The 24,866-nt window shown below is 41.7% G+C and overlaps 1 protein-coding gene across 1 annotated transcript in view; it reads left to right on the forward strand.

Annotated features, from left to right (window-relative positions):
- The window catches only part of LOC145411413 (follistatin-related protein 5-like), a 338,220-nt gene that overhangs the window by 300,055 nt on the left and 13,299 nt on the right, over positions 1–24,866 (forward strand). The window contains exons 11-16 of the mRNA XM_080281453.1: positions 793–890; positions 1,010–1,205; positions 5,077–5,220; positions 15,058–15,173; positions 16,298–16,408; positions 23,186–23,290. Coding sequence (XP_080137579.1) covers positions 793–890; positions 1,010–1,205; positions 5,077–5,220; positions 15,058–15,173; positions 16,298–16,408; positions 23,186–23,290 — 770 coding nt within the window. The remainder of the gene's footprint in view (positions 1–792; positions 891–1,009; positions 1,206–5,076; positions 5,221–15,057; positions 15,174–16,297; positions 16,409–23,185; positions 23,291–24,866) is intronic.

Consider the following 24,866-nt stretch of genomic DNA (forward strand, 5'->3'; position numbering starts at 1 on the left):
AGAACACACAATCGCCCACGTTTATATTCCAACTTTCAACTTTACCCACACAATCCTTGACCCAACTGATCCATACTGTCTTATGCTCTTCTTCCATCTTTTACTCACAGCTATACATACCCCTTCCTTTGCTGTCTCATTCTCACCTACTCCTGCACATATACCCCATCCATACTCCCATTCTCTCACACTTTGTCCTCTCCATTTTGTTTCAGGTATTCCACATACATCCACTTTCGCACCCTCAAGCACCTGGACAATCTCTCTCTCTTTCATCTCATCATTCACTCCTCTTACATTCCATGTACCCATTACCAAGTCCTTTGTCTGGTCCTGGGTCATCATCGTTTGGTCAGTCCTTGTCCGAGGCTTCTTGTTTGTTTTTTTAGTTAGTTGTTTTCCGGGGATGGGCACTAACCCTCCGCCGACCCTTTTAGTTGCCTTTTACGACAAGCAGGGATACTGGGGGAGTATTCTTGAAAAACCCCCCTACCCCCTGTGATTGATGCTTGAATTAGGTGATGAATATCCTGCTAATGTATTTGGCCCTTTTTTCCCTCTTGTCATGGATATCATCACATTTGAATTTCATATCCCTGTAACCAAGTACAGTAGGTGCCATCCCATCCCATTGTCGCTCTTCACCCAGCAGTTCACGTGCGGACCAGGACGTAATGTCAACCATTGCAGGTTGTGGGAAGATTGGGGCCCTTCAGAAATTGATTGTCTACCATAATGACCTCTGTGTCATCAATGGACATAATTCTAAGTCCCCTTATTTGTCCTTCACAGCGGTGCCAACAGTTCAGGTGACTCCACACATACAGAGTCTGCGGCCAGGTGAGGAGGCAGTGATGGGGTGCCGTGCTACTGGAGAACCTTTTCCAAAGGTCAGTCCAATCATCATCTCATCTCTGAATCAGTTGGAACTTGGTAACCATAATAATTCGTTTTGTATGTATAGGTGTGTCATAAATTGCTTCATGGTGATAGTGCAGTTGTTCCACAGGTTGACTGGCTGAAAAATGATGAACCTCTACGTGTAGACATTCCCCACAAGTACCAGGTGGTTGGTAATGGTACACAATTGCGTGTGCGCAACATTGGCTATGCAGATACTGGGGCATACATGTGTCAGGCCACCAGTGTTGGAGGCATGGCTCGTGACATCAGTTCTCTGATCGTTCAAGAGAACCCAGCTCCCAGTAAGTAGTTATAGCCTCTGTTGACCACTTTTTAATCCCAGTATGAGTTTATGTATAGTACTAATGATTCTGGTAACATAAAAATTGGAGTTATGTTCTCTTACTGAGGTCCCGTGATCTCAGTTCTTGTTTTCAATAATATCACTTAATTACCACCCTGTTAAATGATACTGGAGCTGACCTAGCTTGGTTCAAGTTTTATTTATTTGCTGCATTAAAATATGGAAGCTTTAAATTTTCTTCCACTTCAGTTTTCTAATGTATTTTGTTTTAAAATATTTTGTTTCACAGTACTTTTTGTAAAATATTAAATCCTTTAGCCCATGGATTGCTCAGTTACCTTTTTTTTTTTTATCCCACCCTGTAGTGTGCAAAAAATGAAGAAAAAGTTTTTTTTTTTTTTTGGTTTTTGTTTATTGTAAACTTGAAGATAAACATCAAGGGCATTGTCTGGTGTAAAAAAATAAATAAATAAACTCTCTCTCCACCTTGTGTAGGACCATTTGTAAGTTTACGCAGAGGAGTAGTGGCAAAATGAAAAAAAAAAAATGTTTTTGTTTATTATAAACTTCAAGATAAACATCAAGGGCATCATCTGGTGAAAAGAAAAAATCTCTTTCTCTCTCCATCTTTGTGTAGCATCATGTGTAAGTTTGCGTTGGGGTCGAGTTGTTAATGGTGATGCATGGCCAGCACAACCAGAGCTGTGGCTCGGAATGCAACACTGCCCAGCCTGAGCTGTGGCTCACAATCCACGGGTTAAAGCACTTTATGTTGTTCATGTTTTTCCATAATTTCACAATCTGCTGGTGCAGAATTAAGCAGAACAGTTTACATAATATGTAGTTCAGGTAAAATGTAGTATATTTTATTTAGTGAAGTATTGTTGATATATTACCTGAAGAATACCAGCAAAACTATTTATGAAATGTCTAGAAGTCAGATAATTAACTAGGATATGGAAAATGCATCTCTAATACTGCTGCATTAAAAGCAACATTAAAGACTACAAGAAACTGCTGTCCCACAAGTCTTCTCCCTGTTGTGCACATACTTTGTGTACATACTTTTTATACAAGTCCTTATAAAGTGAATTATTCTTTTATCATCATAATCCCAGTCTTGATTTCCTCTAAAGTATTGGATGAGGTAGGATTTAGAAACAGAAATGAAGAACCTCTAAGTAAGACAAATCAAATGGATTGTCCAGTGAAATGTGCAACACATGTCATTCTTATATTATTAAGGATTTGAAATCATGGTTTCATGTCACAAGCAAAATCATTTGCATGTTTATTTACATACAGTATTTTTTATTTTTCTTTATAGATGCACTTCATGTACACTCATGAGATAGTCATTTCATTGACTGCCTAGGTAAAGAAGTGCCAAACCATTGTCATGTGCATCCTCATCATTACCATATCTGTTCCTTTTGATCCATTGTCAGTTCCTTAGTTTGCTCAACTGCATCTGTCAATAGACTGTCTCAGCTTGATGATAGATATGTACAAGACCACTGAAAGTTGGGGGTAAGGGGGGCACTTGCCTCCCCTGAATATTTGGTAGGGGCCAGACAGTAGTTTCTGACCGCCCCCCTCCCCTCCAGTATCTCACTGTGAATCTGTTACAGATACATTATGCGGCGCTGACAAAATGTAAATTTGAACACCAAATGCTACTTTTTTTTTTCCCACAAAAGTGGTTTTCTTAAACAATAATATTTAATCAAATAGCTGCTTATGCATAACAGTGAATTAGTGATTTCAGGCATACACAGTTCGCTTGCCTACTGCGCGAGCTCAGAGTGCACAAATTGTATTGTGTGTGAGTGACCAAAAATAATAACCAGAAACCTTGAATGCGTGAGTTTACCTCACAAAACGCGAGGTAGAGGCAAGGAGTGGCTCAAAAATGCCATTTTCCATGAGTATGCGACCCCCCCCCACACACAACGTGCCAATAGTGACTATAGGCTCTTGGGGAAGGTGCTCAAGAGGAGTGTACAGTAAGATCTCGCCAATAACAACTTTAATAATAACATTTTTGGCAATAACAATAAGTTAGAAGAGATACCCAGTTTCTATAATAATGACGGTTACTTCGTGAATACCAAGTTGTTATACTACCAATACGTCCATAACAAGATGAGGAATAAACAGACAAGCAAGAAGAGATGAAGGAAATTGCCAAAGATGTGTGCAGTAGCGAGGAGGAGAGGGAGGATCCTCCCCTCACCACCTCCCCTGACACGCCCACCGCTGTCCCCTCCTCCTCCACTGCCCCACATGACTCACCAGCTTCCTCCCCCTCCACCTCCACAGGCCCACCTGACTCACCTGCTTCACCTGACATACCTGCAACCCCCACCATAATGACTGTTGCTGCATTCTGGAAGAAATGTACCATTTGACAGGCCATAAATTTCTTTGTCAAAGCCTGGAATAATACACGATTGGCAACCATTAAACAAGCATGGTGCAGCCGTGGTGGCAGCGGGGGCACTCTAAGTGTGTTGCCGCACCTCAGAACCCCTGTTATTTAAGTCCATCAGGCCTTTTGTCTACTCTTGTTATGGTGACTGCCCTTATTTTTTTATTGTAGTAATATCTGTAGTACAATGTCTGAAAAATTTGACCTTTATTATCTCTCTAAGGGCCAAAAAAAGGTCCAGGTATGAGGGGGTATTGCCCATATGTAATTTTTCCCATAAGATTGTGTATTCTTAGTGCGCGAATTCACACTGCGCGAGGTCGCGGACTGCCCAATCTCTTGCGCACTGTGCAAGTGAACTGTATATCTGGCATTGTCCTATTTAAAATATCTTAACCCATGGATTATGAGCCACAGCTCAGGCTGGGAAGCATCACATTGCGAGCCATTGCTTAGGCTGTGCTAACTTTCCAGTGGCCATTCATCACCGCTAACTACACCACCCCTACACAAACTTATGCATGGCACTACGCAAAGATGGAAAGGGAGAGATTTTTTTTGTTTCGCCAGATGATGCCCTGGATGTTTTATCTTCAAGTTTATAATAAAAAAATTTAAAAAAATCATTTTTTCACTACACCCCTACGCAAACTTACGCATGGTACTACGCAAAGAGAGAGAGAGAGAGTTTTTTTTCCACCAGATGATATCCTGGATGTTTATCTTCAAGTTTATAATAAACAAAAACTCATTTTTTTTTCTTTTTTTAACATTTTTTGCACACCACTGGGTGGGATAAAAAAAGGTAATTGCACAGTCCACGGGTTAAGTAACTTTGAAAATAATGACACCCACTTTTTTTTTTTTTCATAATTAGCATAATAATTTCATATTTTGCTCCTTGGTGGAAAACCCATACTGGCTGCTATTTTGCCCTCACAGTGCTAGAATGCTTCCGGCACTACTGGGTATGTAAGGGGCAGTTTTGTAGCCCATTGATTTTATATTATTTGTGTAATCTGCTCTGTTTGTATTCCTCATGTTCCATAGTTACTTCACAGCCTAGCTCTCTATGACTGAAAATTATCCATGAATGTACAACTAATGCTGTTCTATCCAAACAATGCAGAAATTAAAATGTACCACACCATCACATCGACTGTACATTCAGAGACCTTATGTGTTCCACATATCTGTCCAAAGTGGAAAACTATTAACTGAAATAAACCATCAAAGCAATTGTGAAAAACAACAGTACAGTAGTATCCTATTGCCAGCAGACCAGCCTGGTCTCATCAACACCAGAACTGTCCAGTTCCCTCTTGCATTCTGACACTCACAGTATAATGTTTTAACACATTAGACCAGAAGGTGTTTGTGTTATATGCAAATATCTCAGTGGTTGTAGAATCTGTTATTTCTTTGTTCCTACATACAGCAGGTGAGCAGCGAGAGAGCCGAGTGTTTGTGTTCCATGACTGGGGTGTTGCAGTGTATGAGCCAGATGAGTGTCGTCTCTTCCATGTCATCCAGGGTACTGATGTAATTCCTGGCACACAGGAATATGTCTGTGGTGACAAAGGTATATCATCCTTGCCATATTGTTTGTGTTGCATGTGAGGTGCATTAGCAGTAAGGTGTTCAACACTTCATTGTATATTTGCAGCTGAAACTCATATAAATCTCCTTCCCCATTCCTTAACTAACTGCTGTATTAGGTATTTTCATATTTACAGTTGTATCTATTGAAATTATAGCATTTAAAATTTTTCCAGTACCATATAAAGGATATAGCTGTCAAATAAAACACTCTTTCTGAAAAATTTCTTCCAGCTGTCAAGGTATGTGACAAGCAAACTGTCAGGAACTTGATTAAACTAATCTAACTCTACAGCATTTCATATTGTTCTCATCATTTATAAAGGCTCCAACATGCTTGCATGCATCAGCCTCAGTCACCTAATGGTGGCTCTCCACACTTCTTGATCTGTGCCAGCCTCCCTGTTCAGCCCGTCATCTTATTGCTTCATCCCAGGTCTCTTGCAGTCCTACCCCTGACATTCACACTTTTCACTTTCAACACCCAGTTATCATCCTCCATTCTCTCAACATCCCCAAACCATCTCATTCTATTCTTTCTCATCATAGCACCAGTACATTCAAGCCCCATCCTTCCTCTCAACTCTTCAGTCATAATCCTAGCCCCCCCAGACCTCACATTCAGTAATACACTACACAACCATCTAATCTTTGTCACATCTGTATGTTTGAGCATGTGAGTATCTTTTTACTTTCCTGCCCAGGTCTCACTACCATTCAGCATTAAGTCCCAACACATGCCACTTACAAAGATCCCTTTACACGGAGGGAGAGTCCTCTCACTGTTAGGACAGCAACAACTCCATGAACTTCCTCCAACCACCCCTTACCCTAGCCATAGAGCTAGTGCAACCCCACCTCCAGCATGTAATATGTCCCCCAAATAACAAAACTCCATCGGGCATGCAAGAGACTCTTAACCAAGATCAGTCCTTTCATGTCTGACAGTCTGTACATGTTCTCCCCGAGACACTGTACACATGAAATCCTCATTATTTCACAACCTACCTCACATACCACTGCATCTCTTATGCCTACTTATCACATACACTGTGCAAGACAGAGTTACTTACCACACCCTTGTGGCAAACTGCGCATGGCCGCACTCCCTCTGCTTTGACAGTACTGCCATCAACCTTAGATATCATCACTTTTTTTTTTTTTTTTAATCCTCATTAACTCTCAGACCCTTGTGTCCCATTCCATCTCTCCATTTCCTCAAGCTTTCCCCTGCCTCCCTTTCATTCTCTGCAGTCAGCTCCAAGTCACCAGCATACAGCATCTCCCACGGGAGTCTATTTCTGAAGTCACATGAGAGAGAGCTTCAAGCACCATGACAAACAATAAGGGACTGAAGATTGACCCCATGATGCACGCCAGCATTCACAGAAAACCCGTCACTTAACTTTACCATCACATTCACTTGGGTACGAGTAGCCACATACATGACCTTAGCAGCTTTAACCGGCCACTTCTCTATCCCAGGCTTTTTCATTGCTCACTTTACCACATTCCTAGAGAGCCTATCAAAGGCCTTCTTCAATTCAGCAAAAACTAAGTATAGCTCCCATTTCTTTCCTGTATATTTTTCCTGAAGCTGTCAAACAACGATTACATCATCAGTGGTCCCTTTGCCTGGCCTAAAACCAAACTGCACCTCATCAGTATTCACTTTTTCCCTTATCATACCTTCTGGAACTCTCTCCATTACCATTGTTATTTGGTCCAAAAGTTTTATGCCCTCTATTATTTCCTTTTTCCAAGGCATCAAGTTCCCTTTACTGTATACAAATTTACAATCATGCTCTTCAGCCAGTCCTCAGAGACAGTACAGTTCTGTGTAATCAGAGTGATCAAATGAGTAACCCACTCCTATAGCTCCTGAGGCATTCAACATTTCTGTCATTCCAGACACACCTGCAACCTTCCCCAGTTGCATCCTGCCTATTGCACTATGCACAGTAGGAGCATCAGTCAAAGGTCAGGGGCCAAACACTGGATATGCTGACTCCAAACCTTCCCTGTTCCAGTTAATTCCTTATTCAGCAACTGGTTATAATACTCTCTCCGGATGTCTTATTATCCTCACTGCCCACCTCTGCCTTTCGTTCATCATTTTTCACACACTGCTCACCTATGATGTCCTTGTTTTCTCTCTTCATCAGATTTGCCACCATGGATACCATATTCTTCCTCTTAGCACTATTTAGATTATCCAATAAAAGTGTCTGAGACTCAGATTTTGCTTTGTATATCTTTTTTCTAGCCCTATGCTAGGTAGCCAAGTATTCCCCTCTGTTGCCACCCCTTTTCCACTTGTGAAAAAGCCATCTCCTTAACTGTGGCTTCTACACCCTCTTCCTACCACCATGTTACCTTATGTCTTGGACCTTATGTCTTGGAGGGTCCCTTATCCATCCACACGCTGAATCAATATCTCGAGAGATTGTTCTTGAGAGCACTGTACTGCTTATTAACACTTCTGACAGCAGCTCCCTGTTCAGACACCACTCTACTCATGTTGTAGATGGCATTCCATATTGCTTGGCTATTCAACTTCTGTATTTTCCTCCTGGGTGTATAGGTCCTCTTCTTCACCACCTGCTCATTCAGCACCATGTCACATATCAGTTATCTGTGTTGCTGCACACACTCTTTGCTCCTTATAACTTTTAATATTCTTCACCAGGCTCCAATCAACCCCTCTGACCAGGAAGTAGTCAGTCTGGCACAATTACTCCCAGACTTGTATGTAGTCAGCCTACTCTCTTTTTTCCTGTTGCAGTACATGTGTTGCACACAATCGTGTTCATTGTCACCCCAAATCAAGTATCCTTTTCCCTTCTGCATATGTATATCATACCATATGTTCATCCCCCATGTACCCCTTTATATCCTTGAGCTGCTTTACCCACATGACCATTTAAATCCTCACCCGAAACTACAGTCACATCATCCCCCATACCGCTAACCACACATGTCAAGTCACCCCAGAATCTATCTTTATCTTCATCAACCAAGCCAACCTGTGGAGCTGATGTTGATGTAACTGAAATAATGAGTTTACCAAACAATATTTTCCCTACCATAATCCTTTCATTTGCTCATTGCTATCACAACACATTCCACCCATTTTTCCTCAACTAGCACACCCACACCACCATATCCATCTAAACTTCCCTGACAAAATAGCCTATATCTACATTCCTTCCCAGCAATTTTCATTTATTTTTAATTATGGACCAGGGAGATCCAGAGCTTGGCTCTACTCTCATTTTGGACATGAAGTTTGTTGTACATCCTGTCACGAATCAATTCGCGACATTTCCTTTTTTGTGAGAAGCCACGAACTATTAGTGGAAAACTCACTGTGTATCGCTCAGTTAACCGTTTCTCTCTCCATTCCGGGGTATACTTTTCAAATAATTCGTCACCGTTTTCAAAAAGTGACCGATTTAATGCACGTCACTAAGTGCGCTACTGAGCGATACAATTATTTCTTTATCGTTTGCCTCTGCTTCATTCAACCGTTAGCCACGCCTTCTTCCGGTGGCCTGTGCGTACTGCTTATGCATTATTTGAATTCAGTCTTGTGTTTGCTGTGACGGAGAAAGGGTCTGTGCTCAGAAGTGGAGAGGTCAGCTAGCACCCCAAGCTCCATTAGTACAGTTAATCCCAGCTCTCCCACCTTAGTGGTGATACATAGTATTCATCGACTGGTATTTCTTTTGTGTATTTTGTAGTTTTAAGAGCTTAGTTAAGGTGTTTTTCCCTAGGCGTAAGTATTTAGCTTCTGTGTGAGTGAGCGAGTGCGTCTCATTGATTTGATTTGAAATGTAACGTTAAATTTATTTTTGTAATTAATAAATTTAACAGTTCTATTTCTTGAGCTTAATGTAGAGTAAAAATCTTGTTTCATTTCTCCATAATTAAGCTTATTTTCCATACAGCTCCTAGCTTGCATAAACATTTACTATTCATAACTGGTACTTAGACCAGTCTTGTTGTATTAACTTAAAATCCGTTGTGCCAGGAGTTAATGCATCAGCAAGAACCTGATGTTATTATTATTAGTATTAGTTATTTATTGTCAGGGGTGATGTAACTTTCTCCAGAGGCTAACAGTACAGTAATTCAGCAATTGTGAGTAATTAGTCTCTGCTGTGTACTGTTGAGAAAGTTTATAAATTCTCGTTCTTGAGAATCTTAGCAAGTCAGCGTAAAGTAATCGTTGCTTGATGTAGCAAGACAATCATTGTCTTTGCTCTTCAATATTATTGAATATTATTATCAAATTAAATAATATTTAAACCATTTATATATCAAAATTACCGTGATATTATAAAAACCCCGTGACAATTGGCGACCTCATTCCAGGATATTAACTCCTAGCTCTAAAGCTATTCACGAGATAGTGCTCACTCATTCATATTTAGGTATTTATCATTAAAGTTTATAGGCACAAGCTTACTGGTGTTTACCCTTAATTTAGCAAGTGAATTTTGCTTTATTAATCAATAGAATACTTAACTCTAGTTTATTCTTGGTAACGCCAGACGATTTTATTCGCTCCTGGGAAGTCGCCGTACCCATTGTGTTTATTATTGAGTCTTCCCAGTCATTTACATTTTTGATTTATTCTTTGCCAGTTAACTAGATAAGACTGGTCACCACTAGCTTGTGTCTGTATTCTTTACTTGTGTTTATTAGTATTCGTCGCTAAGCAGTCAGTACTCAATTTCGGTTACTTAGTAAATTGAGCTAGCATCATGGCTACAGCTGTATATGTACAGGAAGCCAAAGATATTGGTCTCACAGACCCAGAGAAAATACAGAGTTACGTTCTCTCACGGTTCAATTACGAGCAAGAACGTGAGAAAGATGCTCGTGAAGAGCGTAGGATTCAGCGCGAGTGCGAGCGAGAACAGCGCGAATACGAGCGAGAACAGCGCGAACACGAGCGAGAACAGCGCGAATACGAGCGTGAACAACGCGAGCGAGAACGAGAGCACGAACGTGCCGAACGTGAGGCACGTGAAAAACACGAATATGAAATGATGAAGCTCAAGCGAGATTCCTTGGCTTCAGATACATCTGGTGCAGTTGGTCCAAGCTCCACGAGCGTTCTTCCTGCACATGTCCTGGCGACCCCACGCATCAAGCTTCCTTCATACAAGGAAAGCGAGCGAATCGAGCCGTACATAGCTCGTTTTGAGGACATGGCAGACTTATATCAACTGGATGAGGCAGCTAAGCGGCTTCAGTTTCTTAGCCTATTTGAGGGCCCTGCCCTCGATATTCTCCACAGAATTCGTGGAGACAATCTCACATATGAGATGATGAAAGCTGCACTCATTAAGGCGTATGGTCTCACAGTAGACGACGCCAAAGTTCAGTTCATGCGAGCTCGTCTCCAAGACAAGGAGACAGCTGTTCAGTTCCTTGATCGTCTCACAGCTTACTTAAATGAGTGGATGGAGAAAGATGAAACTCCTTCCACGCGTGAGGGGATAATTGACCTTATGCTGCGTACACAGCTAGAGAGGTCGTGGCCTGCTGAGCTCATAGCACAGCTTAAGATCTGCCAGGTGAAAGATGCCAGCCAAATGGCAGAGAAGGCTGACGCATTCTTTACTGCATACGGGTATCAAGCTCGTAAGCAAAACACCTGGAGCAGAAAAGATACTGCCAAGTCTGGGAAGCCGTCTCAGACTGAATCCCAGCACCAAGGCCGTTCTCAGAGTAATGGTCAAGGTCCAAAACCGCAGTGGAAGGACCAGGGGCAAAACACTCAGAAACCTGAGTGGAAGAGGTACAACAAGTACCCTAACCAGCAGCATTATCAGCCACGCAACCAACCGTCGAGACAAACTTTTTCACCACTAGCTCAAAAGAGGCAGGAAGCGAATGCAGCCTTCATTTCTCAGCAGCAGCCTGGTGGTCACGTCCCTACCAGTGTGGGTACTTCCCCACAGTTCACTAGTCCCATAGTGACAGTGAACCCCCCTCCACAGATGGCCAATGTTCCATCTCCCCAATATAACCTTCAAGGCACAATGTTTGCCACATCAATTCAGCAGCCTCATGAGTGGCTAGCTGCTTCCTCCACAGGCCCTCCCACAGGTGACAGTACCTTCCTTGTTCAGCCAGGGTTTGTGGGAGACATTCCTGTGAAGGTCCTGAGAGACAATGGTTCCTCAGGTTGCTCTGTCAAGCAGAGTCTAGTTCGGCCTGAGCAGTATACAGGTCGACAGATCCATGTAAGCCTTATTGATGGATCAGTGAGATTGTTCCCTGAGGCATGTATCCAGGTGGCATCTCCATTTTATACTGGTATGACACTTGCAGTTGTCATGCCAGAGCCTCTATTTGACTTAATAGTAGGCAATATTAATGGAGTCAAGGATAGTTGCTCCGATGGCGCTACTCAGACTTCGGCTGCTGCGGTGACACGAGCCATGACTGAGGCTCCAGACTGTGTCACCCCAGTGATCATTGAATCGCCGCAAGATCTGATGTGCAGTCAACTTGTTGTACAAGAACAACATTCTGACCCGACACTTGCTGCCGTGCGGAATAAACAAAAGGGTCGAGTGATTAAGTATTCACGGGGAGGTCGAGCCAAGTTCCTTCGTAAACAAGGACGGCTCTACCGTGAGTCACGAACACCCGAGGGCGAGGTTCGACTGCAGTTTGTCGTTCCCGCCAAGTACCGCCTAGCAGTGTTACAATGGGGTCATTGTTCAGTCTCAGGAGGTCACATGGGCAAAAGGAAGACCCAGGGCCGTATCCGAGCTGACTTTTTTCTGGCCAGGGATGGGACGAGACATAGATAGTTTTGTCCGTTCCTGCAGTGTGTGCCAAAGTATCACCACTAATCAGGGACATGCCCTTCCTGTGCCATTCATAACCACACCTGTAATCTCTGAGCCAGTTGAGAGACAGGGTAGTGGTGAAGTGGGTGCAGACCTGACGTCTCGCCCATTGGCCCCACAGGACACATTATGTCCAGGGCCTGTACATACATGTTATGTACCGTAAGTTAAGGGGGAAGTTGAGAGGCGACTTGAGGCTATGGAAGACCCAAGTTTGCATAAGGATTCTCAGCTTCCCGGTACTAATAGAAGTACTGTAGGTTAAGGGGGAAGTTCGAGAGAGAACTCCGCAGTGGCGACTTGAGGCTATGGAAGACCCAAGTTTGCACAAGGATTCTCAGCTTCCCGATACTAATATAAGTATTGTACTGTAGGTTAAGGGGAAGTGAGAATTCCGCAGAGGCGACTTGAGGCTATGGAAGACCCAAGTTTGCACAAGGATTCTCAGCTTCCCGATACTAATATAAGTATTGTAGGTTAAGGGGGAAGTTCGAGAGAGAACTCCGCAGAGGTGACTTGAGGCTATGGAAGACCCAAGTTTGCACAAGGATTCTCAGCTTCCCGGTACTAATATAAGTATTGTATTGTAGGTTAAGGGGGAAGTGAGAACTCTGCAGAGGCAACTTGAGGCTATGGAAGACCCAAGTTTGCACAAGGATTCTCAGCTTCCCGGTACTAATATAAGTATTGTATTGTAGGTTAAGGGGGAAGTGAGAACTCTGCAGAGGCGACTTGAGGCTATGGAAGACCCAAGTTTGCACAGGGATTCTCAACTTGCCGACCATAATCGTGTGCTAAAATTAATGGCGACCTCGAGTGTACTTTTCATAGCATGTACTGACTGCTAGCCAGAGAGAGTAATTGTAACATAATAAGAATTTTGTCCCATTGACACTTTTGATGCTCCACCTCAATTGGTTTTGCAGGTTCAGCAATGGGTGTAGCAGTTTTGCTGTGCGGGCCAGCCGATCGTCTGCCGCACGCTGCCACCTCTTCTCCTCTGCCTTCGTCATCGCCATATATTATTTACTGTGTCATTTTACACGTAGGTACAGTTACACTACAACTGTCACACCTACACCGTGTATTACATACACCACGCTACACAACAATTAGTTGTCAGTGTAAATGTAGCGAATTTTCGCTCAGTTTGACCTGAGTACAGGATTTTCACCGTCGTCACGGAGTTTTTCCCTCAAGCTTGCTTCTATTAACGTAAATACGAGGTTTTTTCGCTCACTGACGACTGCGACTTTCTCCTGTAGCAGGATAGCACACACACCACAGTGTGAATCTTGTGTGACTGAGTTAGGATTTATATGTATGTATATTGAAATCTTTCTTCTGAAGGAAGAAAGATTTAATTTTCATGGGGCGTAATGTCACGAATCAATTCGCGACATTTCCTTTTTTGTGAGAAGCCACGAACTATTAGTGGAAAACTCACTGTGTATCGCTCAGTTAACCGTTTCTCTCTCCATTCCGGGGTATACTTTTCAAATAATTCGTCACCGTTTTCAAAAAGTGACCGATTTAATGCACGTCACTAAGTGCGCTACTGAGCGATACAATTATTTCTTTATCGTTTGCCTCTGCTTCATTCAACCGTTAGCCACGCCTTCTTCCGGTGGCCTGTGCGTACTGCTTATGCATTATTTGAATTCAGTCTTGTGTTTGCTGTGACGGAGAAAGGGTCTGTGCTCAGAAGTGGAGAGGTCAGCTAGCACCCCAAGCTCCATTAGTACAGTTAATCCCAGCTCTCCCACCTTAGTGGTGATACACAGTATTCATCGACTGGTATTTCTTTTGTGTATTTTGTAGTTTTAAGAGCTTAGTTAAGGTGTTTTTTCCCTAGGCGTAAGTATTTAGCTTCTGTGTGAGTGAGCGAGTGCGTCTCATTGATTTGATTTGAAATGTAACGTTAAATTTATTTTTGTAATTAATAAATTTAACAGTTCTATTTCTTGAGCTTAATGTAGAGTAAAAATCTTGTTTCATTTCTCCATAATTAAGCTTATTTTCCATACAGCTCCTAGCTTGCATAAACATTTACTATTCATAACTGGTACTTAGACCAGTCTTGTTGTATTAACTTAAAATCCGTTGTGCCAGGAGTTAATGCATCAGCAAGAACCTGATGTTATTATTATTAGTATTAGTTATTTATTGTCAGGGGTGATGTAACTTTCTCCAGAGGCTAACAGTACAGTAATTCAGCAATTGTGAGTAATTAGTCTCTGCTGTGTACTGTTGAGAAAGTTTATAAATTCTCGTTCTTGAGAATCTTAGCAAGTCAGCGTAAAGTAATCGTTGCTTGATGTAGCAAGACAATCATTGTCTTTGCTCTTCAATATTATTGAATATTATCAAATTAAATAATATTTAAACCATTTATATATCAAAATTACCGTGATATTATAAAAACCCCGTGACACATCCAGTCTCCTTATTCCTTTATTTGTTAATTGTAGAAGCTGAAGAGATACTTGCATCAGTAATGGTGGGTTTTAGGGTCATCATACCCGAAGATACTGGTCTATCTATCTATCTATTGCCAGACGCCATAATCCCGTATGGGGTGGCCATTTGACTGTTGAGTTATTTGTTTTACAGGGAGGGGCACTAACCCTCCACCAACCCACTTGACACGTAGGGAGCACATATGGTTTGGTTATATGGTTACCTCCCAGCATTGTAAATGGTTTCTTGGCTTACAGGAAACCATTTGGCTTGTCACTCAATGTAAAGCCACCTGTAATGGAAAGAAAAGCATTAAGTAGTGACAGGAAAGATGGGAGAAATAATTTGTTTAAAAAGCCTGGTATCATGTATCCAGTGTTACCTGTGAATGGTCACATCTCAGATGTTTATCTTGTACCTGTATAGATTATGCAGTCTCTTGTGACCTGACCAGTTACCTGATAGCCTCCTTGACCTTGTCCCAGGTACCAACTGCTCATGGGGTCGTGCCATCAATGTTGCTGAGAGATACATCTATGTTACTCAGCCACGCAGGGACAGAGTATTGGTCATCTCAGTTTCACAGATGGTGGTTGTAGATGTAAGAACACTTTATTTTGTATCATTCATATATATGGGGGATTTTTTAGTGGTATGGAGGTATTAATTATTTATCAAATTGTGTATTGTTTAGACCATCTTTGGTAATGTATGTAAAGACTTCTTCCTCATGTAATGTACAGTAATTGTACTGTATTCAGATTTAATGCTGGATACAGTAGTGGTACCAATAATAGAATTTGGAAAAATATATATTTTTTAAAAGTTTGTATACGGTATTTATAGTTGATAATTAATTTGTCATTATAAGTGAGACAAATGAATGTTAATGTTACAAGGGTGATAATGTTGTAGTGTTGTTGTGGTGGTATAGGAGCTGTTTGGTGCAGATGTTGCAGCAGTTTTATTGGTGTAAGTGTTGTGGCTGTGGTGGTATAAAAGAGTTGCATATGGCAGAATGGTGGAAGAGTATTGCTGTTATTACGGTGGTGGTTTAATGTTCTGGCAGTGATGTTGGTGTTAGTATGTTGTGGCAGTGGTGTAGAAATGTATGGATGTACGGTATACTGATTGTGTAAATGTTGTTGTTGTGGTAATGTAAAAATGGTTTTGTTGTGGAAGTGTTAAGTGTTTTGGCATTTGTGAAGTGTTGTGGCAGTGGTGGTGTTGGTGTTGTGGAAGTTATGATCCAAGTGTTATGGCAGTGGTGATATAAGTGTTGTGGTAGTGGTGGTGTATGTGTTGTGGCAGTAGTTGTGTTGATATTGTGGCAGTGATTGTGTAAGTATTGTGGCAGTGGTGGTGTAATTGTCATGGCAACAGTTGTATAGATGTTGTGGCAGTAGTGGTGATAAAAATGTTGTGGCAGTAGTAGTAATAAAAATGTTGTGACAGTGGTGGTGTTAAGTATTTGTAGCAGTGTTGGTGTAAGTATTGTGGCTGTGGTGATGAGAGTGTTGTGGCAGTGGTGATAGGAGTGTTGTGGCAGTGGTGATAGGAGTGTTGTGGCAGTGGTGGTGTAATTGTTGTAGCATTTGTGGTGTAAGTTTTGTAGTGATTAATTTTAGCAGAGTTGGCTGTGATGTAAGTGTAGTGTCAGTGGTGATGCAAAATTTTTTGGTTGTGACAATGTAAGTGGTAGTTTAGGAGTGTTTTATGCTGCAGGTGATCGTGACAGACCAGTATCCAGTGGATCTCTCGTATGTGCCTAACCTGGACCAGGTTTGGGTGCTTAACTGGCGCTCCACCAAGGACCAGGGAGTCAAGACCATACAGGTGTGTTGATTGAACCACTTTCAATTGAAAAATTTCATTAGGTTAGAGTTTGTTGGAGTGTTTTATACGTATCATCATTCCCCAGTGGAATGCTCTGAATATTACAGTACAGTATTCTGCTTTGGCAGCTATGAATATTAGCAGGTGGGGGCACCCACCATTCACTTAATTGATGTAATGCTACTTTCAGATGACTCTTCCCACAGTAACAAACCAGTTGATTTCTCGTAGAACAGGACACCACATTCAGTATTCCCTCGATATTGGCAGGTTCTCAGTTGCTGGGTTTGATTATTTGTGGGTTAATAGATCATCTCAAAATGTATTAGTTTAAGATGTACAGTATTAGAGTTGATTTCATGAAGTGTGCTATTAGCTGATCTGGAAATACACTTAAAGCAAGTAGATTCTAACATCTAGTGAGTTTTAGGGCACTACTGAGGGTCTTTAGATAATCACATAGTTAAATTTTGATTGTAGGGACCCTTTTAGAGGGGTTTTAATTATTCAAGGAAGTTTGCAGTTCACAAGGGCTTGTGTCCCCTAACCACCATGAAGAGCATAGAACAACTGTATATGTACTGTACTATATTGGTTGGTGACCATATAACTAGTGGATGCCTGATGGTGTATTGGGTTAAGGCACTCCAACAAGAGGGTTAGCCTTTGCAGGGTGATTGAGGTTTGTTTAGTTTTGTTTTGTTTCACTTAATTTCGTCTGTAAAGGCTCCAGCATGCTTGCATGTATCAAACTTGGTCACCCAAAGATGGCTGTCCATGCTGCTTGATCTCTAGCAGCCTCGCTGTTCAGTCCCTTATCTCTGAGGTCACACTCCGTGAATTCATCCGTTTTTTTTTTTTTCCCCCCCTGCCTCTCACAACCCTATCCCTGACACTCGCAGCTCTCACCTTCCACATCCTGTTGTCATCTTCAGTCCTCCCAGCATGCCTGAACCAACTTAGTTTACCCCACCTTACCACAACACAATGCATTCAAGTTCCATCATTCCTTTCAACTCATCATTCACAGTCCTAACCTCCCCAGACCTTTTATTCAAGGATGCACCACACATCCTTCTGATCATTTATCATTTCTATGCATTTGAACCTACAAATTGGAATGAAATGGATCTGGACAGCCTGTGGAATGCATTAAGGATTGATTAGTTAGGAATGCTAAAGCGGTGTGTGGTGTGGCAAGCGGAACAACAAAGAAGAATGGTACAACATGGTGGGATGAAGAGATTAAGAGAGTAGTGGAGGAAAAGAGGAAGAAGTGGCTAGAGTGATTACAGGACAGGGGTTCAATTGAAATAAAAAGTGAATATTTTGAGAGTAAGAAATGCATAAAGAGACTAGTGAAGAGGAAAAAGGAGGAGGTAAATGATGATCTAGTTAGGAAAATGAATGCAAACTACTCTGAAAATAGGAAGTTGGGACGGAAATGTAGAAGTGACAGTGGAGAGAAATGTGAAAGTGTGAAGGATGTAAGTGGTAGATTATTAACCCATGGGGATGAAGTAAGGACCAGATGGAAAGAATATTTTGAAAGTCTGATGAATGGGAATAGAGAGAGCAGAGTCACTGTAAACATGATTGGTTTTGAGGGTGTGCGAAGAACGAATGCAGTGCCAGGAAATGTGACACTCGCACTGGTGAAGATTGCTGTGAAGCAGCTGAAACATGGGAAAGCAGCTGAGGTTGATCAGGTGTATGCAGAGATGATTAATTGTGGTGGAGAGAGTGGAATGAAATACTTGTTGGAGATATGTAAGAAGGCATGGATGAGTGAAACTGTGCCAGCAGAGTGGAAAAAGGCTGATTGTACCCCTGTACAAAACTAAAGGTGAGCAATATGAGTGCAAGAATTATCATGGCATAAGTTTATTAAGTGTGTTATAGGGAAGATATGTGGAAGAACTATTATAGAGAATGTAAGATAGATATCAGAAGCCCAAGTCAGTGATGAACAGGGTGGCTTTAGGAGTGGGAGAGGATGTGTGAAGCAAATATTTGCAGTGAGACAGATAGTGGAGAAGACATGTGAGGAGGATTATGAGATGTTTATGGCATTTATGGATCTGCAGAACAACATTTATAGATATGTCTACAACAAAGTAGACAGAGAAGGATTGTGGAAAGTTTTGCGCATGTACGGTGTAGGTGGTAAGCTGCTAGGTGCCGTCAGGAGTTTTTATGATGGTAGTGAAGCATGTGTAAGGATAAATGGGCATCTAAGTGAATGGTTCACGATCGGTGTGGGTGTGTGACAAGATCGTGTGATGTTGCCATGGTTGTTCAATCTATATATGGATGGGATGATGAGAGAAGTAAGAACACGGGTAATGGAGAGTGGGATGGTGTTGGTGATGGATGTGGGCATGCAACAAGGTCGTGTGATGTTGCCATGGTTGTTCAGTATATATATAGATGGGATTATGAGAAAAGTAAGAACACGAGTAATGGAGAGTGGGATAGTGGGATGTTGTTGGTGATGGATGGAATATCTCAGATTTGTTGTCTGCTGATGATGCAGTGCTACATGCCAATACTGGACAAGAGCTTGATATACTAGTGCAGAGTCTTGGCATTGTGTGTGAGTGTCATGCCTTGAGAGTAAATGATGAAGAGAGTAAAGTGATGGTAATCGAGAGAGAAGGTGACCCCCAGTGTGATGTTACAGTGAATGGAGAGAGACGGGAATTGGTGAGAGAGTTCAAATACCTGGGTACAATGATAGAAAAGAGAGAAAAATGTGCAAAGGAAGTGGAAAGTAGAGTGACACAAGGAAGTAAGGTAGCTGGTGCTATGAAGGTCTTGATCGGAAACAGAGGCTTGAGTGTTGCAGCAGCATGAGACATAAATGAAGGAGTGTTAGTGCCAACTGTAACAGATGGATGGGAGACTAGGGTGTGGCATAAATGTATGCGGTGTACAGAGAGTGGATACGTGTACGTGAAGCTACAGAATGTGGTGAAAGTTTTTGGTGTATCAGATCAAATGATGAGTGAATGGAAGTGTGGCCTATTAGAGTGGGCAAATTTTGGTTCTCTGAACGTTGCTACTCCTCACCCTGCCCTAGGGTGGGACAGGAAGTCCCGATGATGATGATGATGATGAACCTTCAAATATCCTCTTCCTCTGCTACTCAGGTCTCACTGCCATACTGCATTATACTCCTAACACATACACTATACAATGACCCCATAGCACCAAAGGAGGACCATCTTAATGTTAGGAGAGGCAATAGCTCCCAGAACTTCCTCCAACCACTCCTTACCCTGCCCATATAGCAGCAAACTGAAAGTTAATGGTTGGATGGTGGTTAGCCAAAGGCTTGGTTAGCTTTAATAGTGTGCGGACACAATGAATTTGTACCAGAGTTTTTGTGGACTTAAGGCAGATCTTAAAATAGTGGTTAGATAGTGGTTAGACCATGGTTTGGTTAGATTTGATGGTGAGCAGGCATTATATAAACCATGAGTTTTTACTAGAGTGATTGTGGACTTGGGCCAGACCTTAAGCCAGTGGATGGATTGCAGTGTACAGACATTATGGAAATGATATATTTATACCAAAGTTTTATAGGCTTGGGCAAAATTTAGAGTGAAGTTGGGATACCTTTTATAGTAAACATCGGGCAAATTACAAGTACATATCTGCATGTTCCATATCATATACTGTATTATATATTTTTGAATCAGTTAACCCCTAGGAGTAAAGAGCTAACTTAATTAGCTTATTCTAGCCATTGTGCAAATATTACTATTATTTAGTAAGAGGCAGTTAGGAAATACTGTATTGTAATTGGAAATTTGTAACTTACAAAAAAATGCTAATGATGTGTTACAAGGGCTGTTATTTTGCTTTGGAAGAAATGCCGAAGGAGTAGATTGCAATATGCATCAGAAAGGTGCATGGCAGTTGCTGACACTGTACATACATACAGAAGTGTGAATGTTGGGGGTGGGGTTGTGAGAGGTAGACCGAAGAAGACCTGGGACAAGGTCATAGTGTGACTTCAGGGATAGGGGACTGAATAGGGAGGCTGCCATAGATAGAACAGCATGGGGTGCTGCCATTCGGTGACCAAGGCTGTCAATGCAAGCATGTCTGAGCCTTTATAAATGAAATTAAATGAATGAATATCCATCATTTCTGGAGAATTCTCAGGAGGGTTTAGTGGTGGTCTGGTGATAGAACAGTCAGGGTGAGGATGATGGTTGTATTTTATGTGAACTGGTTTGATCCCTCAGTAGGTGGTTGGTTGTCTTTCATATTAAATGCTGTTTTGGAATTAGTTCAATCTACTACCTTTATGTTAAATACCTGCAGTATCCATTATCTGGTGAATTAAGATGGGTTTTAGAGTGTGAAGTCTCTGCTACTTACATATGCACCTACAATACTACTTGTTGGTCCTTTCTGCATATACAGTGTGCACATATTTGTAGATCAGCTATACCTGTATGTATTCCATACTCATTCCATTCCCTGGGGATGGAAAACTCTTATTGCTGCAGATTTGTGTAAATAAATAAAAATTATGCAAACACATTATTGCTTCATCAAGAGCAAAGATATGCTGCTTTAGCATGTATTTCATGGTTCCATTAAACTTGGAAGAAAATAGACTGTATGGACTGTACAGTCATAGGAAATTGGTTTTCGTTTTCATAGGCTCCAACATGCATGTGTCAGCCTTGGTCACCTAAAGGCGGCTGTCCATTCTGCTTGATCTATGGCAGCCTCCCTGTTCAGTCCTGTAACCCGGAGGTCACACTTAATGACCTCGTCCCACGTCTTTCTCAGTCTACCCCTCACTCCCACCCCAAATATTAACGCTTCTCACTTTCTGCACCCAATTATCATCCCCCATCCTCTCCACATGCCCAGACCATCTCAATCTACTTCTCCTCATCACAACACCAATACACTCCAGTCCCATCTTACCTCTCAACTCTTGCATCGTAAACCCAACCCCCCCAGGCCTTGCACGCAGGGAAGCACTGCACATCCACCTAATCATTGTCATTTCTGTACGTTTGAGCCTGTGAATATCCTCTTCCTTTACTGCCCAGATCTCACTACCATACAGTATTGCACTCCTAACACATGCTGCATACAAAGACCCCTTAGCACATAGGGAGAGTCCTCTCAAGGAGGAGGCTGTAGCATGGGCCTGACAGGGTGGTTCTCCTGCGGAGAATGGGAATGCTGGTGATAGGGAGAGCTGGAGATCCTGTTTCACTAGCTACTTAACCATCCCCTTTTGCTGACCTTTTCAGTGTGACAGTAACATGGAGAGTAGATCAGCATACTCTCTCAAACATTTCCTTTAACTATCTTATGCAGTACACCACATGCACTTAACATATCACACAACATATCCCACTACGTTACAGGCTTTGATGCCAGCAAGGGCATGCTGCCAGAAAACTTTGCTTCCACTACCAAGTGGCAGACTTTTGGGGGGAGGCATGAAGGGGGTTCCACCGTCATAAATCATGGGTCCGGGGCAAGATAGGGCTTGAACCTGTACTAGAGGGTACAGGGCATTGCGGTTTCCAGGCTGCCGTTTCAGCCCAATAGAGAGCGGTCTGAACCTGGGAGTAGCGCCCCAGGAGGCTGCTCTATTGGTGGGAGCATAATGGCAGGGCAGTCACAGCGCCAAGGGGTGCTTGGAGGGTGTACCTGTAGCTGTCCTGGCAGGGTGTCCCAAGGCCACTACCACAGCCACTGGTAAGCTGGTGGGCTAGGGGTCCCAGATCCATTGCCTGGACCTGGGACTATGCTGTGGGTGGAGCCTGTGGTATGTCTCTTCCCCTTTACTATTACCGACTATGACTAAGTATTATTACCGACTATGGCTTTTTTAAGGTATACTGACAATGTTGTAGCATTATGGTTATAGATACTTACATGGATTATTCTGTCAAAACCTTAAGTAATCCTGACTTCAGGCTCTGTTCTTGTAGCTGTTTATTACATAGAAGTGCACAAGATGTCAGCTAGATTGACAGAAAGTTTCACAACATTTACTTCAAAAGGACAAGATCATTAGAAATTTGTATGTGGCATATTTGTGAAAGATGCATAACTTACACTGTATAATGTGCACCATTTAAAGGAATTGTGTAGAGGCTAGGTGATTATGAAGAGATATTGAATAGTGATGTACTTTCATTGTAAATGATGATTGGGCATTAATGAATATGGGAGCACTCACCATCCACTCACTTAATGTAGTGCTGCTGTCAGGTGTCTGCCCTTTCCTCTCCTCCATCCTTCTTTCCTTCTATCCTCTTCTGTCTTTCTTTCTTTCATTCTTTCCTTGTCCTTCTGCCTACGGGTGACATTACAATCCCTCTTCTGTCTTTCTTTCCTTCATTCTTTCCTCTTCCTTCTGCTGTGGGTGACTCTACACTGAGTGACAAGCCAAATGGTTTCCTGTACACCAGGAAATCATTTACTATGCTGGGTGGTAACCATATAACCAAATTTTGGTGCTGGTGGTTTAGTGGGTAATTATTGCTCTCCAGTCGGATTGAGCCGGTGAAGGTTTATATCCAAGGGATGGTTAGGGTTGATTGCTCATGCAATGCCACTCAGGGATGAGTGAGGCTGGTCACTCTCATCTTAAATGTTGGGACCAACTGCCTAGCCCCGGGCTCCTACACTCCTCATGGGGCAATGTAGGATTGGATGATGGATGGATGGATTAATGAATGAGAATTGATTAGTTTCTTCCCTCTCTCTCTTTTTCCAACATGACAGGTGATCCGAGATGCCGCTCAGAAGAAGAAGCACCATACAGTCCACCCAGAACCCATCGATGGTCACTTTGATCTTGTCAAAGATCTCTTTGTTCCCGAAACACAGGTATTGTCACTACCAGTGTTATACAATTAGGTGGCTAAGAGGAAAAATAATTGATGTGGAAACAGCTAGAGGTGTGATGACATTTTCAAATCATATTAATGTTTGCAAAGATTAGAATTAAGAGTAAACAAAAGTGTTTTAGGATGAAAAAAAAACAATCTTGAAAGAAAGAATAAGTGTAGCAAGCCTGGGAATAAGTGAATACTGCTTAAGGACTTTAGATAAGATTGATTTAAGTTCAAAAGACTTTAAGGCTGGGAACGAAGGAAGGTAAAGATAGAGGAACAAAGGAAATACTGTACATGAGAATGGGTATAGTAGAAGCAGCTTGGATATTATAGTATGTGGAAAGATAATTATGAAAATGACTTAACACGAGTTAAAACTTTCAGGTCTTCTGGCCATTATTGTGGCGCTATTGGTAGGAGTGTCATGGCCATGATCATGGCTCCATATGTGCGTGCATTGCAAAACTGTGGCAGGAAGCTAGTGAATAGTATTAGCGTATGAGCCACTCTCCAGACACCCTTTGTGACCACCAGACATGTACACATCACAAGATTTTAATTTTCCCTGTCTGGGAAGAGCCAATTGGGAAGAGATGTGTGTTGGAGGGGCCAGGCCTGAATTTTTTGTGTAGTATGTCTCTCAGTGTTTACTCGTTTCTTGGGTATTAGATAATCCAACTGAGAAAAAATAAACACAGATTTAGGATTTTAGGTTAGTAGGAGTGTTTCTCTATTATTTTGTATCCAGAAATGCATTTGTTTGTGACCAAACAAACATATACATATGGTCACTGCGTTACCACATACCACTTGCTATGCAACTTCCCATCATTATTACAGCTCTTGTATGGTAAATAGAGACCTACTATTTTGTAGGTAGATGTGTATTAGATCCTTATGCATGATTATTATACTTTTTTCTAAGTTTACAAACCCTGATTTTTTTTTTTTTTTTTTTTTTTTTTTTTTTTTTTGTCAAAAATGCAATTTCTCAGAATGGACCCATGGACCTGTTTGTGACCTGAAAGGGTTAATATATATACTGTACACTGATAATGGTCGAGCAAAAAGAAAAAAAAGGCGTGCATATAGGTAGAGCCAAAAGAGAAACAGGAGGCATGTATACAGGTAGAGCTAAAAGAGAGAAGGGAAGCATGGAAGAAGATGCAATGGAAATTTAGGCCTACATGAAGCTAACATATAAGATTATAAAAGAGGCCAAGAAATGAGATGGTAATGAATTTGGCTTCTTTCACTGCAAGGTCGTGAAGGAACTGAAAAGAAAATTTATGTAGAGTTTAGGAGGGACATTCATTTGTGATGATGTGTGATAATGTACACAGTATAGTAAGAGGAGGACGATGTACATTATAGGACTGTATGTATTGCATTAAAGTCTATGTTATATGTTGCCCTCTTGTTATATAAATTTTTGATCCTAAGTCCACAGTTAATTACAAAAAGGTTGCTTATTAAAGTTACACTGATCTTGTAAAGCTGATTCTCCTATTTCCTAAGTGTAAAGTGCCAGTTATAGGAAAAGTTATGATATTTTGAAACACTTTCCT

This window comes from Coenobita brevimanus, chromosome 89 (assembly GCF_032717465.1).
Source record: "Coenobita brevimanus isolate Jiangsu-jjx chromosome 89, ASM3271746v2, whole genome shotgun sequence".
In the NCBI taxonomy this organism is placed as follows: domain Eukaryota; kingdom Metazoa; phylum Arthropoda; class Malacostraca; order Decapoda; family Coenobitidae; genus Coenobita; species Coenobita brevimanus.